This window comes from Atheta coriaria, unplaced genomic scaffold, assembly GCF_025399875.1.
Source record: "Atheta coriaria isolate IRGN ID8LTWV9N9 unplaced genomic scaffold, Caltech_Dcor_3.1 hic_scaffold_2_pilon, whole genome shotgun sequence".
NCBI classification, from domain to species: Eukaryota; Metazoa; Arthropoda; class Insecta; order Coleoptera; family Staphylinidae; genus Dalotia; species Dalotia coriaria.
The window spans coordinates 653,764-671,458 of record NW_027045444.1 but is presented as its reverse complement, the minus strand read 5'-3'; the positions used below and the strand labels follow the sequence as shown (position 1 = coordinate 671,458).

At 31.2% G+C, this 17,695-nt stretch overlaps 1 protein-coding gene across 2 annotated transcripts; it reads right to left on the bottom strand.

Moving 5' to 3' along the window:
• Nucleotides 1-2,746: 2,746 nt before the first annotated feature.
• Nucleotides 2,747-17,695, bottom strand: sand (potassium two pore domain channel sandman). Of its 2 annotated transcripts, XM_065316863.1 has the most exons (8): nt 17,114-17,695; nt 16,021-16,227; nt 12,675-12,968; nt 12,159-12,373; nt 12,001-12,095; nt 4,492-4,790; nt 3,910-4,046; nt 2,747-3,735 (listed from the first exon to the last, which is right to left on the bottom strand). In XM_065316863.1, the coding sequence occupies exons 3-8, from the start codon at nt 12,798-12,800 to the stop codon at nt 3,405-3,407; spliced, it is 1,203 nt and encodes a 400-aa protein (XP_065172935.1). In that variant the 5' UTR covers nt 12,801-12,968; nt 16,021-16,227; nt 17,114-17,695; the 3' UTR covers nt 2,747-3,404. The 2 variants fall into 2 exon arrangements, with proteins under 2 accessions (XP_065172935.1, XP_065172934.1); XM_065316862.1 differs by lacking the exon at nt 16,021-16,227.

Below are 17,695 nucleotides of genomic sequence, written 5' to 3'. Positions count from 1 at the left end.
TGTTTAACTGATGAAAATCCTTGTTGAAAACTTTTTTCTTCAGTTTTTTCACTTTTTCAAAGTTAAACACTAATTTTACACAAAATCACAAATTTTAAAATAATCCACAGACACAATATTATTATCAATTTTATTTTAAAATTACTAAATCAGTTTAGCACGCGAATTCGGCGAGAATCAGAATATGTAAATCTGATAGTCCTTGCACGACGGTTCTACACAGAGTCAAAAAGCACGAAAAGCACACGTACGTCCTGCGAGGACTTCTAGACATCGACTGACTGAACTCGGCGGCGTTCGTGCGCGGTATGCAGGCGTCGACGCAAGCAACGCGCAGCGGGAATGGCAGAACCTGCTGGATGATGTCGGTTAGCAGGATGAAGTTGATGCTGATGCCCAGGGCGACGGCGCAGGAATTTTATATTTCATATATTCTGCGAGTATCAATGGTGAACGTATTAAAATTGGCAGAATTATTGGAAATCCTTGGATCAATTTTAATTATTGCAAATTCCGGAAATTTTGATATTAACTTTCATTGGCAATTCTTCTGAAACTACAACTTTAATATTTCCCAACCAATTTTTAAAATAATACCAAAAAATATATTTTTTAATTTGATTTCATATATTTAGTAATTTTATTTTTAAAAATAGCAAAATTTAAAAAAATGTTTATTTCATTTAATAATAAATAATATTTAGAAATACGTCGAAATATTATTTAAAATTAATTTATTAATAATTATTTTGTGGCAAATTTTGAAAAATTTTTTAAAAATCCATTTTCTTTCATAATTTCTAAACTTTTTGACTAAATTCAAAACAAAAAATTATTACAAATAAAATATAATTACTTCTAAAGATTATAACATTTTTTTCCTTTTTATTTATAAAATCTATTCCTTTAAATTACCTGTGAAACATAAATCACTACAATTTTCGCTTTCAACCCAATCATCCTCTATGCCAATAACCTTTGACTATGTAACCAGTATTCGTGATGATTTGATGATATTTGCACAATAAACGCGCGTGGCGCTAATTATTCTTTGATATGCATTAACGCGGAAAATTGCATTTTCGCCGGACGCATGCTGCCCGACGCCTCCGCACGTTTGTGCTAGCTTAATTTTCCACGAGGCGCCGACGATATTTGATCTACTGCATCATCATTACCGTTATTTTTGAGTTGCGGCCACGCCAGAAGCTTTAATTTCATCGGGCGTTGCCAGGTCAACAAATTGCCAACGGGGCGCAATGTTCCACCAACGTTGGACTAAAACAAGACCAAAATAGAAATAATGTATGGGAGGAAAAGAGGGGTAAATGTGGTTGAATGTGGTAATGTTGGATATGCGTAGGTGTGTGTGAAGGGGTGTTAAATGTGGTCAGGGGATGCAATTCAAGCGGAAACAGCAACAAGTTCCGTTTAATTAACTGAGCATTAATAATTAGATTCAAAAATATCATATTCTTCAAAAAAATATTTTTTTGACTTTACAGAAAGTAAAATTTTAATATTTTATATAATATGTTTTAATTTGAATAAAAAACAATATTTGGTATTATTATACAAAAAACCATATTCATAACTCTTTTACTTTTCATGTAATTCATATGAAAAGCAGCTGAACGCAAATATAATTTAAATTAACTCACGTTGGTGGAGGCGCCGTGTTTTGTTAATATTTATAAAACTATCGTGCTCGCATGCATACAAAACGGTTTCACCTGTGACCCGTTACTCAAAACACTCAAAATTCAAAATAAGAACATTCCCCACCTTTACCCACCCCCAGCAACAGCCTTCACACGAAGAAGCAAGAAACTGTCTGCTGAATTTTCAAATTTCAAAAGCTCTCATCCTTGTCCACCATTTCAACTCCTATATTCCTCTACACGTGTTGCTGTATTAGGAAATTTTTGGTGAAGAGTGGGTTTTGCTGGTTTTGACGCCTGTGCGAGCTGCGGTGCGCTGCTATTATTATAATTGAGTAATTTCCATGCATGCGTCATAAAAGCGTGAGGTGTGCGAGCTGCGCAAACTTTCGACGGGAGCCGACGAGTGGAAAAGACGCGCCAAAAGCTCGCGTACAAGAAAAGCACAAGAAGAGTGTGAAGAGGGCACGAGAATAACCCGCCAACCGCATTATTACTAAAGCTAAAACACTGAACTCAACTCAGATGTGGAATAACTTTGCTGGAATTAAAATTTTAATAATTGCATGTTACTGATGTAAGTTTTGAGTTTGTTGCTTTATTAAACAAAAACTAATTGGAATATTTGTGTTTTGTAAAATGCGTTTGATAGGTAATTTAATTCTTTGTTAGATTTTGTCCAAAAAATAAAATTTTAATGATGCGTTTTGTTCTTATAATGAAAAATGTAAAAAAATTGTAAAAAAATTAAAAAATTAAAAATTTTGATTTTACTGCTGAATAACTCCAAAAATATTAACTCAATTAAAATAAAATAAAATGTAATATATAGAGAATTTAATTGCGTATCCTTCAATGCTTAATTCAATTTTCTATCATTTTTGCTTCTCTTATAATTCATCAAATTGTAAACAAAACCGAATTTATTAAATTAATCTCCCTTATTCCTTTATATCACTATGAAACAAATTAATTTAAACAGGCTAATATGCTACGTATTCATTTAATATTATTCATAATTAATAGCAGATAATTAAACATCGACACTTCACACAGAACATTCTGAAAATATTTCCGCATTCAGCAATATTTCAATTAAATTTTATTCATCCAAAAACAAAGATTTGACATACAAAATCCACCGCCTCAAAATGTTAATTATTCAATTGACATTTGACATTTTGTATTCGGTATTAAACTGATGGCATTTCACATTATACACGAGTTTAATTTTGTTCCTGGCGCGCATATTCAACAAATTTTGCTAATTATCGCTGTATTCAAATGCTCGATATTGATAGTAACAATTCATTAAAAGGTTTACAGACATTTTAATTAGTGATTTGTTTAAATGTTTTATGTTGAGCTTTGCACTTTTCAGTTTAACTTTTGTTTTGTTTCGAGTTAATTCTGTTATTGTAAATATTTGGCAGTTTATTCAACGCTGGTTTTTTATTTATTAATTATTTATTGTTTAATTTATTAATTTATTACTTTATCACTCGTTTATTTAAGTGCAATTGAGCATAGATTATTTTTTACATTTTTTTACACATTTTTTAATTAATATGCTCGATTGCAAACATTTAACAACTTTTAAAACTTAGTTTAAAACAGATTTTAACAACATATTATAAATATTTATTATTACTTTTAAAAAGTATACTTAAATGTCTTTTTTTATATTTGTAGCACTATAATTTTATTTTTTACACTTTTTAACTGTTTTTTGCAAAAAATGTTTTACATTTCAATGCTGTAATCTCGTCGACGTTTCTTTTTGCAATTACAGATATATTTTAATGTACTGACGGTAGTGCGAAATTTGTGTATGACTTCCTCTTGCATAAGGTTGAAACACATCGCAATGAGCGCCATGCCGAGCATGAGGTACATTGAGCAAAAGATGAAACTCAACTCGATGTCAAATCCCTCCGATGACGAGTAGATCTTGTCGCCGGGCACCAGATCCCCAAATCCGATTGTTGACAACGAGATGAAACAAAAGTATGAGCCGTTTAGCACGTCCCAGCTTTCGTATTTACCAAACAACAAAGCTCCTCCCAATACATATCTAAAAGATAAAATTTTAAAAATAAAATACGTTTGATGAAAAATATTTAAACTTTGTTTTAGTGTAAATAAAATTCATTTTTCTGTTTTCTGTCAACATTTTTGAAATTTTTTTTAATTTTTTGAGAAAAAAAGTGGAAAAATTAAAAAAACATGTAAATCAAAACATACGTACCCCACCATCATTGTCAAACAAATTGTTATTGGTACAGTAATAGTTTGACTGTCAAAAGATTCCTCCGAGTCACCTTCACTGCTCAAGGACATTTTTTCAGGAGTCCGGAAATTTTCTCTTCTTATTCTATTAAATTCCTGGAAAAAAATTAAAAAATTTAAATGTTTATACAGTTTTCACCAACAAAACATTATTTTTAAATTTTTTAAATTTAGTTACGATTAAAAACTAAAATTTAAACTTTTGTAACATAAAATTTCACAAAAACATAAATTAAAATCAAAATTATTTGAATTTTTTACAACTTTGAGTGACGACCGACTGCCAGCACAGCAGTTATCCGCGCGCATGTACGTCAACACGTCCTGTTCGTCCTGTACGCCCACGAATCACAAAATGACGAAATCATGCAAATATGGCTGCGAGGTGGTTACGCCGCGGCACGTACACCCGCTCCAAAATTGACATTACAGACTTTACACTTTTCAGTGTAACGAAATAACAGAATCACAGGATGTCATTAATATCCTGACAGCACAAAACAGAGAAATTAAACGCGTAAAATCTGTTTAAGTGTATTACCTGTTCAGGACTATTTACGTAATATCTGTGTCCTTCGTCGTACTTTACAGGATTATCAGGATATTCTTCCATTTCATATTCTTCCATCCTGCGGCGTGATTGTCGACGCTCGGCGCGTCGTTTCGACACGTTGGGACATCCTTTGCACAGGTAGCATGTAGCGTAGAGCCATTTGAAGGACCGCGCCATAATATCGCCGATATTTGACAGGTAAAGTAGGAATAAAGGCATTCCTATTATTGCGTAGATTATTGTTGCTATTTTACCCCAGAATGTCTTTGGAACTATGTTTCCATAACCTGTAAATTGAAATAAATGAATTTTAGTATATAACCCGGCGCCTCCACACTATCTCAACAATATAATTCAATCAAAAAATTTCTTAAAATTAATTTAATTAGATTAAAAGTTTTGATCCTGATTAAGGATTTAACATTTAAATGTTTTGTTTCATTGACGTTTGTACATGCGCTACAACCGCTTGATTGCCACCCCCTTACATGAGCTTGAAGTCATGCGTAACAATGTTTGCCGTGTTTGCGGCAACCAACCGATCAAGGACGAAGCAAGGATGTGAACATGTTACGAGTCCTTGTGCTCTAAACAACTCGAACGCGCGTAATTTCTAATTTGTAATTTCGTGCTCGTACACACTCCTCACCCCACTTGGCACCCGCAGTAGAAATTGTAAAGGGTTGCATTGTAAGGCTGGAGCACGCGCCACAAGGAAAATGCCTAATTGAAATCGCAACGGGGCACTCAACCGCCAGCCCGCATTTTAATCTCCAACAAATATCAACATATTTAAATATTACACAAATTAATCATTAAATGGAAATTCTGTATATAGATTAAGTAATTTGATGTATTATTAGATATGAAATAGTTATTATTATTATTATTATTGTCATTTTTGTTTTTTGTTGCGATGAAAAGGAAAAGCAGGAAAAAGGATAAAAGGTCATCTGGGTTAATTAATCGCATCCGGCGTACGTGTACAACCAGCCAGGCGTCGACAGGAACGTGCAGGACAATCCAGACCGCTTTTAAACCTTTTGCAGGATATCCTGGAATTGTAAAATATTTCAAAGCTAAAAGACTTTTGAGATTTGTTAAAGTTTTAAAAATTTAATTTCGAATAAAAAATAATTAATCCGTTTTTTAAATGATTGATATTTATCTACTTTATAACAATAACTATTACTATAACTAATTTATAACAATAAAATAGGATAGAAACATATTGTCCTTGTAGAAGATTAATGTTTAAAGCAGTTTTTACGATCGTGATCACCACAAGTGACATTTACGATCAGTTTAATTGTTTTCTTGCTTTGACTTCTGCACTTTATAGCTTTTTATTCCCAAAGGGATAATGATAAAAGGGTTGTAATTACGGAAAAAGGAAGATAGTAAAATTAGCTTTAACTTGTAATTTACAACAATGATAAATTTTAATTCTAACCAGGAAATAAATAAATGTAACTTTAAAATTTGTAGATGTTTATTAAGCTATAATTTTGTAATGAGTAAAAATTTTAACGATTTTTTAATTTTACACAATAGACCAATTATTTGTTATTAAAAAACAATCATACATTTAAAAAATAATTTATATTTTCAATTAAATTTTAATTTTTTAAGGTGAAAATGAATTTTTGGAGAGAAAACTTTGAATTTTCTTGATTTATCTATTAATTTATTAATAAAACATAAAATATTATTTAAAACATTTTATTTAGTGACTTTTTCAATTGATACTATAATTTTTTGTAGGTAATGTTACGCAGTATTATTTTTTCTTGTTTAAAAATAAGAAATTCAACGTTATACGAGTAATTCATAAAACTAATTTTGATGAAATTATTATTTGAATTATTTATAAAAAATTTATATATACTACATAAACTAACTTGAAACAACTAGAAAATGTACAATTTAATATCCTTTAATAAGTTTTTCAAGCAAAAAACTAAATTCTCTTCTTAAATCCTTCAAAATTGTCAATTTGATACTGAAAACTCAAAACTAGTCAACAGCCATAAATCCCACTCTATAAACGAATGTAAATGTAAATATAAAACGCATAAAACGCTCAAACTCAAATATACCATATCATCTAAAGATGCGCTCGAAATCATCATCCCTCTCATGTTGAGCCCCTTTTTTCAAATCTTTGCATCTACGCTTTTACGATCGCCGTGTGGACTTTTATGAGCCCTGCTCGTTTAACTGCTGCGATACATATGCATTCGCAGTTGCTGCTTTTCCATGACTTTTTTTTTATTTCTTCCTTGATGCGCGCGCGCGGCGCACTCGTAACGACTCGACAAACATCCTGTCGGCATCCTTTCCCCGCGAATGCGAGACGAGGGTTGTGCGCGCGAGCCGGCTAATAAAACAAACTCGATAAACCGTAAAATTCCTTCGAGCGGTTAATTTACCGTTTCGTTTACCTGCTGGCCGATCGTTTTTTATCGCGAACTGGAGCGCGATTTATTTTTATTTACCTCTAAGTAAACGTCAAATGACTTTGGATGTTTGAGTAAATGCTGGGAGGATATAAAAGTTGAAAAACGTTAAAATTCATTTTTCTTATTAAAAAAATTTTAAATTTGTAAAAATTTATTAAAATAAATATTCAATAAAATATTAATATTATGTTTTAATAACAAAAAGACCTTTATAAATAATTTTAAAACATTAAATTTTGTTTGAAACCCATCTAATTATATTCGCTGTTGTTTTTTTAGATTTTTGTTGATTGTAGCAAATGCAATCGCAACGAATCTAATTTTCTCCGCCAAAATAATAAAATTAAGCCCGGCAAACACTTCGCACGGCCGGAAGAGCACAAACCGATCTACGAAATGGAATCAGCGCGCAAACTGCGCCACCGGAGAAATATCAGCAAAAAAGCAGGAAATGCGCGAGGCAATGAACCGGTAAACGAATCGATTGCGCTCGTGATACCGACCGCCGATAGCTTTCGCAACTGGCTGGAATGCGATTGCCAAAAATTGCTCCAAATCGACCCGAATTACTAGCTATCAGTGGGAATTTAATAAATTTTGCTCCTAAAAAAAGGCGAAAAAATTTTGGTAAAAAATTCAATTTCATTCAAATTGCGATGGGGAGAAAACCAATAGGGATATGGTCAAGATATAAAAACTCGCTGATTGCCAATTAAATGTTCTGTACCACAATATAAAACATAATAATAAAAAATGTACGCATTTGTTAAATAAATGAGTTTGAAAATGAAGAAATATTTTTAAATTTAAAATTTAAATATTTAGAATTAAAATACGTGTAACTTGTACACAAATAAAGTTAATTAAAAAACAAAACATTTAATTAATAAATAATTAAATTATCTATAAATTTCATCAATCAATAGAGTCACAATTAATAAATAAATGCCCTTTAAATGACCTTAAAGTCAGAAAATCAAAAGCTAAAACAAAAATTTTAGAAATACTTTTAAAAAATTAGTTTTGTTTAAAAAATTAACAAACTACTCTCTAACCTTTTTTGAATAAAAATTTTCTTACTTATTATCAATTATTATCAAATAAATTCATCTTAGTCCTCTATTTTCCCTCATTATTGAAAAGTCCTTGAGTAAAAAGCTCGCCACATCTCCAAACCATCCTCACCCGTTGTCCTGAGCGGTGGGTGTCACACAAAGAGACATGAATGATGGTCGGTGATACCGCGCCCGGCGCCTCCACATCGTCACACCAAGTTCATGAACGTCTTTCGCCTGTCACATTTCCCACAATTTCGCACCGTTTTCCTCCGTTTATCATCCTCCAACAGCCACCAATACATTGTTTCAACTTTCATCTACGTTCACACACTACGTTGATATTTCCACGCTGATTTTTTATCGCCACTCAACTCAATATTATATTTTATATACCTATATATACCAAAGAGTAGTAAAGGGAAAATATTTCATTTTATTTTCATTTGTATGAATGCGTACGTTTGTGCGCGAGTGTGCGGTGACCCGAAAAATGTTGCCCTTTAAAATCGGCGTGTGCGTTGTTTGTTGTTTGCGCTGGACGTTGAACATTGGGCATGGAAGGTAAAGTTTAATTAATAAACGGAAGCGTAAAATATGAAATGAACTCACCGCGGGGCTGAAACGCGAGCAGCGGAGAAAACAGGATGCATGCTTTGCGAGGCAATAAAAGTTGGCGCTGGCGTTCAGGGAATCAGATTCATTTGTATGGCGGCTACGTATTAAATTAATTTAATTAAATAACATTAAACTACATTATTTGGACTACACACTGGTCATAATAACTGCATTTTGTGCAGTAATTTACTTAATATTTTTAAATGCAAGACAAAAAACAAAAAATTTGTTTGTTTTATTAGAATAATGCTTTAAACCTTTTGAAAACAATTTAATTTTGTATTAAAAAATAACGTTTAATTTACAATAGAACAATTGTTTGATATATTTATGCAGTTTAATGAAACATTTTTGATTTAATAAATAAAAACAGATTTTTCTTCAGAAGTAAAATTAAATTATTGCACATTCTTTGATGTTTACAGCACAAAATTAAATTATCTTGAAATAAATTCTTTAGAAATGAATTATTTGCTGTTATTTCTTTTTAACTACAAATTAATAATGATTTTCATTTACAAATGCTTTAGAAAATATCAAAGAAATAAAAATGTTTACAAATTTTCTAAAATAATTCAAAAAAATTAATTTTTTATCCAAAAATTTGCACTCAACTTTCTAGATATTTTAATTATCCACAAATAATAAAATTTATAAAAACTTGATAAAATCATTTTGAATCTAATACTATTGTATCCAATATTCGATGATGATTTACAGCCCATCAAAATATCGCATAATTTCCGCGACTTTATTCCCGGGGGCGACGGCGAAGTTCATAAATTCGCAACCTGTAAACGCTTACAAGTGATTTCCAAAGCAATAAAAACACGCGTTGCGAAATAACAAAATAATCCGGTGCGGAACAACGAGCCGAATGAGCAACGCTTTTCCCATCCGGGGAAAACAAACAAACGCACCAAACGCCAAACGCAAAATGTGAAATGTAGAATGCAAAATACAAAATACAAAATACGAAATTACAAATTGGACAAGTGAAATGTATCGTGATTACACAACATTTAATAAATATACGGTATTTGTGGGATAAACATTGATTTTAATGAAATATGGACAGGAAATATTTTTGCGCATGCGCAATATTTTTTTAACTTAAAAATATTTCTTTTAAAATTATAAATACTTTGTACTTTAAAAGTACAATAAAGTAATAAAATACAAAAAAATGTTCTCCGCGCCCGTAATAACTTTAATGAGCGCCGCGTCGAAGGATAAAGGACATCGGCGACACTTTAGCAACGGTTTTCCGGCTGCTCGAGGCACGACTATCTCGCGACAAGCTCGGCAAATGGAAACGAGTCGAATTTAAAGTGCACTTAAAATAATTGAATTATTCAACTTTGTATAGTGCCCGTAATAGTCACAGCGCTGTGGTCCTGCGAGGCATTATCCATGTGCATTACGTTATTATTCGACGCGCATGCGCACCAGACTCAAATACATTAATATTTAAAAAAACGTATAAAATTAACGCGCATAAAAAATATTAATCTATTGTATAATTGTTGAACGAATGAAGGACAAGAGACAAAAGGACGAAAGACAATGCGACAAAAAATTACTCGACTTTTTTTTTGTATTTTTGTATGTATGTGCGTTTGCCGTCGAGTCCTTTGTGTTATTTATCTCCGGCAGTATGTTTTGACCACCCCCGCGTTTGTCCTCATCCTTAGAGAGGGTTGAACGTTATGCACGTTTCGCTGGGCGCGAGATTTGTTAGCCAATAAATAAAATCCAAAAATTTCGCAAAACAATGCCAAGAAGTAAGTGAGAAACAAAAATACGCAACCAAACAAAAAAAAAAGGATTAACAATTGGGGATAACGTTTTTGTGTTTGTTATTCTTGTAACTAAAACTAAAGCGTAATGAAATGAATCCAAAGTTTGGTTGTACGTGGAAAAAATACTGAGAGGATAATAAAAATAAAAAAGTTGTGTGTTTGTTTTGAGTGAAATGGCAGAAACAACGGTAACGGGTGGTAAATGAAGGTTGAAGGATAAAGGATAAAGGACGAAGGACGTTTGCGCGGAGTGGAAAATGTTGCGTCTTTCCTGCGACGCGACGATTCATCACTCGGAGAGACGCGCTATAAAAACGCAATTTACTCGATTGTCCTTAGCGCGATGCGGTAAGCATGCTAGGATGTTGAAACTGTGTTTCAAACCGAAATGATGGTGCAGTTTGGAAAATTGGCCATAAAAAATTATGTTAATATTGGGATAGAAAAAATTTCGTAGAGAAAAAAATTTTGTTCGAAGAAAATTGCTTATAAAAAATTATGCTTTAGAGATAGACACTTCAATTAAAATTTAGATTATAGTTTACTTAATATGCTTTCTAAAAATGTATATATTTTGTTAAATATTTTATTTTTTATAGATTATATTCAACTTTGAAAATTTAAATCAAAATTTTTATGTAAAAATAACAAATTTTACAAAATGGGTAATAACTTTTTAGTTATTTGCTTGCTTTTAAATCTTTAAAATTATTTGAATAGAAAATTAAATTATCTTTCATTTGGTGCATAAAAAATTATTTTAAAATATAAACTTCAATAATTATATTAGTTGAAAATTGGTTTTGCATATATTTTTCAGGATTTCCGAAAAATATTGCTTTATTTTACTAAAATTGTTATAACCTTTTTTCTGATACTCCAAATGTAAAGAAATAATTTTTATATTATAAACAATTAAATTGTTTATCCCCTAACTTTATTTATTTAATAATTTTACAATTATTTATACGTTTAAATTAATGCTAAACTAATTTTTGTCATTAAAATACTCAAAAAACAAATTTTCACTAAAAACTTGATAACTTTTTAATGAATTAACAAAATAAGTCCACCAATACGTTAATTAATAGTCAATAAAATTTCGAATTCAACAATGTATCACAACACGCACGAATTTTTGAATAAATTGCTTTAAAACGCATTGAAAAGCAATAGTTTTAAAATCCGCTGCAAATAAATCCGTCATCCATGCGCTGCATAATCCCGCATCGAAAAATGTAAATTTGTCGACAATCAAGCAACAAAACAAAACGATCGGTCGTGCGCACGCAATCAATTTATTATCGCCCTGGCGTCCGCCGCTCGTTTTTCGCTATTGTTTGCGCAAAATCGCACGAAATGAATGTAAACGCACAAATATCGCGCGAAAACCTAACAATAAAACGCGGTCAACCCCTGTTTCAATACGAGGGGCGGCTGCATTCACTACAAAACATTCCCCACAACTCATTAAAACAATTCCCAATTTAGTTTGCGCCCGAATTTGGTTATAAATTGATTACAGTTGTTATAATATTGAGTATTGAATTAAAAACTCACCGATTGTTGTGATGACTGTGAGAGAGTAGAGGAAAGCTCCGGAAAAGCTCCATTGTTTTGAGTAGTCTTTGTCATCGCTACCATCATAACCATTTCTGTGGATAAATATTAATAAAATAAGTAAAAATGTTGGAATAATTTGTAAATATTGTGTTTACTTAATTGCATCCACTGTGAATTGTTGATAAATTAACAAAATGGCCGACGCATTTGAGCGCCATGCTTTTTCGTCAAAAATGTTTGTAGTACAGGTTAGGTTCCAGAATTTTTCGGCGGTTTGTTCTCGGTTTTTCACCATTTCAACGCTGTGTTCTTTCACAGCATTTCCTTCGATTTCCATGAAGATAAAACTTCCAGCTATTGCATAACCTACCTGAAATTATTAAATTATGGTTTTTAATTATTAATTTTATTTATTTATGTAGTTATTTATTTAATAAACAATTTAAAAGCCATTTTAAAGTAGAATTTTAAAAAAAAATTCTAAAAAATTGATTATTTTGCAATATGTGCAACTTTAACACCCTGTATCTTTTTAATTACATATGCAAATTACTCTGAACTGATAGAAAATTTAATTACCTTTAAAATGATATATAATTTTCTATTCTAAACCTTACATAACCTTAAAATATTTCCTGTTTTCTAAAAGTTTAATTTTTTGTTTTGCATACCACAAGTCCGATGATGCCAACATTGGAGAACATGAACGCGACGAAATTCCGTATGCAGTCCTTGATTTTTGTCCCGAGCGGCTTCTCGGGACGCCGACGGCGGCGAAACGAGCGTGTTCGCTCCATCCTTGAGAAGGATCAGTTCCTTCGAAATGATTTCTGCGGTGCTGAGTTGGCTGTGCGGTTTGCTCTCCTCGTCGACTTCTTCTTGATGGAAGACTTTTTGCCAAAATTGTATCGATAACGTCTTAGGTTTCTCTGCATTTTCTTAAATAATTTAAAATAGAAATAAATCTGAAACAAAAGAAACAGAATGTAAAAAAAAAATTGGAAAAAAATTATTTTTTGAGTTTTCACAGAAAATTAATAAATATTTAAAAAATTAATTTTAATAAATTTAATCTTTAATAAATTTGCTTTAAAATGATATGTTTATCAGTATTCTAACTTCTCAAACACCTGAGTTATTGTCTCATAAAATAAACATTTGCAATTTTTAAAAAAAGTTGAAAATCATGATTGAAACATAAAAAATTCACACGTAATTTTTAGATGAACTTATAGAAACATCCTGAAAGAAAGCCAATGTCTCGGCTGTTGCGACTTGTAAAAGTCGTGTAGCAACCTAACCTAAAAAGTAATATGGAGAAGATTGTAGCCGAAGCCAAAGTTCGTACTGCTTTCCGAACATGTTCCGTGCGGCAATAAAAATCCCTCGGATTTGCCGCCGTCGGGGGGTGAGCTAAATTCCGCATTGAGAGTTTGAAAGTATTGAAAACTAAGGAGATTCAACTTTCAGTAGAAAGCTCCATCGTATATATACTATATATGTTCGACAAGAAAGAATATAGTTGCTGAGATCTTACTTGACGCAGAAATGCAATTTTTATTCTATAAGTTTTTCAATAATTACTTTAAAACTAATAACGCTAGAAGTTTGATTTTTTCATAAATCTATAAGATATTTAATTCTGTATCATATTATGAATTTAGTTATTTTAAAATAATTTTTTATCACATGTTTTAGATCAATTTTATTCAATTTTGTACATTTTCAGTTAATTTTCGTAAAAATTTCTTTAATTTTTTACATAATTATTTATTAATAAAAATATTTGATAAATTTAATGTAGAATTTAATTTTAAAACAATTTTTGTTGATAATATAACTTAAATTCTATTAATTATTAATTAAATAAATAATACAATTGGCTAACTAACTTTTCACTATCAAAATGGATAAATGTTTATGTATTAGTGAATTAAACAAAAACTAATAAACTTGTCTCAATTTTTCTTTCAGTATATCAAAGAATATTAAATTTTCTATACAAATGCATAAATACTTTGTTGACAAATACGTTTTATCAAAGGTTATGGGCAGATTTGCAAAAAGTAAAATTTCTTCTCAAAATCAAATTTGAATTGTTAATAACTTTTTTTGGGTAACTCTCACTAACATTTTTTACACAATTACACGCAGAATTTTATACAAATCATATTTGAGTAAAATCAATATTCTACCTTAAAAACTATAAAAGTTATTAACAAAAAACTATCTCATATAACTCTTCTTCACAATACTTGTGATACAAAAAAAGTGAAATAAGAAAATAACGTTATGAGGAAAGCGGAAAGTGACAAAACGTGAATATTGTGAATATTGGAATAAAGTTGAGCTTTTTAAGAATTGTAAGATATGTAAGACGCCGAGAAACGCTTGGAAATGGTAAATTTGCTAAAATGAACAAAATTTCTTCGTATATTTGATTTATTCACGTTTTCCTGCGTGTATCTGAATGTAACTCTCTAAGAAAGAAGTTTACAGATATATAAAACGAGATTTGAATAAAACCCAAGCAACACAGCCGGCATGCGGGGTCGAAGTCGAGCTTAACCTGGTGCGATGCACGCCTTTTGCATGTTGCATCCGGAATGCAAGTTATGTGCATTCGTAATTCAGAGAAATTGTACGGAAATATTTTATTAACGCTCAGAAAAATTAAATTGCTGATATTGATATCACAAGTAGTGAGTATAATCATGATATTGAACGCAATCAAGAACTTACGTGCCAATTACGCGTGTTCGTTGTTATGCGGCGTATTTTTCAAGATTTATTCAATTTAATCAAAAGCGGGAGCAAGCGCTAAAGCTCGCCGATTACACGCCGGGTTTAATTAAGTCGCTCTTTCATTAACGTAGAACGTGCACGAACTGAAAGTGAGTGCATTTTGCGCTCCACAACCTCGACGCATATAATTTCAGCATTCTGCACACACGAAATGTGGATCAATGTGCACAAAAATTGTGACGTCAACTTTGGAAAGCTGTAAAAGTTGGAAATATTTATCGATTTGCCAAACTTAAAGTGAAATTTATTCCTGATATTAATATCTATTTAAAATGAAATTTTGATAAATTTTTAATCACTATTTTACGAAATAATTAGGTTTTAATGAACAAAATCATTTTTAATATTTATTTTCAGAATAAAAGTGCAAGTTTAGGAGTAAATAACTCGACCAGTTTTAATGATTAGAAACTGATAAGAGTATCATTAGATAGAGAATTTATTACTAAATTATTATGCTAAAGATTAATAATGTGAACTTTTTCTTTTAGACTCTATGGAGGTGAAAGCAAAAAAGTATTTTTGGAAATCGTTAATTTATAAAAATCGTGATAACGTCAAAACTATTAAAGATAGCTTAACAATTTTTACTTCAGATTATAAAGTAAATAAACAGTTATATAAATTATTTAAAAATTAATTACTTATTATTATAGAATCTTAGTAATTTAAGGTTAAAATTTGAAATTTCTAAGAAAATGTGATTGCAAAGTTCGTTGAATAAGACCTGTTTTTAAACGTTTATAACTGCGTTAATTAATTTTATTTATTGTTTGATAAAACATTTTTGGAAAGGTAATTTAATATAAATTAATTTGCTAAAAGAAAAATTTCCCTAACGTTGTTCATTTTTGTTTGGCATTTCTTTGAATAAAACCTTGCAATTTATTTTTAAATCACTTCATCATCGACTGTGTATAATTCCAAAACTAAAAATAAAAGACAAACCCTTAAAAAATAACACTAACGTTTTATTTTAGTGCTTATAGTATAAAACATTTCATTCGTTTGTTATAAGCGTCGGATTGGGCTCGTTAGCGTCCGTGTAGAAGCGAGTAACCGGAAGAAAACAATGGCATTTGCGAAATTGTTGCAATCGACACTTTGGTTATTCTCCGCCGCCGCATTGTGCCCCGCCGACACAATAGTTTCGCGTTACAAAGGGGCTGTTGTGGAGCGAAATCAAACCGAAGCACAACGAAACACACTCACATGGTGCGCGCGGGGGTGGCGATGGCGGCGGCTGTGGCTGAAGTTGGTGATGTTTGGAAAAGTCGGCGCGCTCTCAAATCGTTAGAGATACGTTCGGCAAGCTTTGCGAAAGTGTTCGAAAGCTTTCGCAGCGCTCACCAACGCCGGGGAAACGTTCGAAAGCTCAAAGCTTTGCAACTTTCCACTCGCCGACTACATTTATTCCTGCTGCAAAGAACCTGGTTATTATCATCAAAGGAGCTTTTACTATTATAGCTTCTATGCATTTCCAACAATAAATTATTAATTAATGATATAACTATTATTATTATTATTATTATTAATTTTAAATATAGACTTTTTTGTACTTAATTTTTTTTTAAATTTTGAGTTTAAAGTCAAATATTTCTCAAACTAGCAAACATATTTTATTTCTGTAAAAACGTATTTAAAGATAATTTAAATACCTATATCTACTTTTTAATTTAAAATTTTATCTTAACTACTATTGCTGTTATCGATTGAAATATAATACAATATTATATTTGATTAAATTAAAATTGTCAGTCTTGAAGTCCCAAGTTTACAGCTTGATAACTCAGAAACTAATAGAGATATATAAATATAGCATACATATTTGGAGAGATAATTTATTAATCTATAAAATTATCTTTATTTCATTGCGATATCATTGATTGTCTTGACGTTAAATACTAAAACGTAAATAATTTCGATTAACCTAACAAAATGTGAAATTTTGAATTCTTGTTCAAATATCTTTTAAACTAATAAAGACATTTAAATTTTACAAAAACACAATTAAAAGTATTTACAATATCTATAAACAGCCATTTGATTGGATCTAATATCTTTATTAGCTAAAAAGTTACAAGACAAATTGTAATTGATAAAGAAAAATGAAAATATTTTTTGAACTAAATTTCAATTTTAACGCAAAATAACTCAAAGCCTAATTACTTTACAAAAACACAATAAACATAGATTAAAAGACAATTTTATCCCCAATTTAATCCACTTAACAAAACTTTTGTTATTTAAAAATTCTTATGTTATTGCAAAAAATTATAATAAAATCACAAAAAAATTTACCAACCTTGACTAAATGTAACGAATCCACGCGTTCTTCACACCACGTCTAATTTAACACTCGAGGCAGGAAAAGTGCATCCTGTTTGTGTCCGCCTCCGTACAGCTTATTAATCACAATCACGTTCGCGCACATTTCGATCAAAACAATCCACTCCAACACACTTTTTCACTTTGCGTCAAATTCACAAGAAACGCAAACTGTTTCAAGTCATTATACTGCACAGAACACTCAACTGGAGCACTGGAAAGCCCGGAAAGCTTCACGTGCGTTTGCAGTGCTTCGTTTCGGTGACGTCACGAGAGTCAAAATTAACTTCGAGGACGTCAGACCTCTGACGTCTTAAGTTACAACACTTTACAACGCGTACGACGACTTAACTCACTGCGATATCGATTTCAACCACTGAGCTATTACGGAACACACATCCACGTAAACACTGATGATTATAGACTTAAGTCACTATATTTAAGTCACAATGAATAAATTTGTCTGTTTGAGATTGAATTTTTATGTGAGCTTTTGAGAGCTTTTCGGGAGCTTTTTTGAGCTTTTTACTGTTTCGTTGAGAATAAGGTTAGGACTTGG

Bases quoted from the DNA above. Each gene is read 5' to 3' on its own strand.
- sand (XM_065316863.1), bottom strand. From the start codon at position 12,800: ATGGAGCGAACACGCTCGTTTCGCCGCCGTCGGCGTCCCGAGAAGCCG. The intron at 12,096-12,158 runs GTAAACACAATA...ATTTATCCACAG, and splicing joins TTCACAGTGGATGCAATTAA to AAATGGTTATGATGGTAGCG. The intron at 4,047-4,491 runs GTAATACACTTA...ATTTTTTTCCAG, and splicing joins ACGTAAATAGTCCTGAACAG to GAATTTAATAGAATAAGAAG.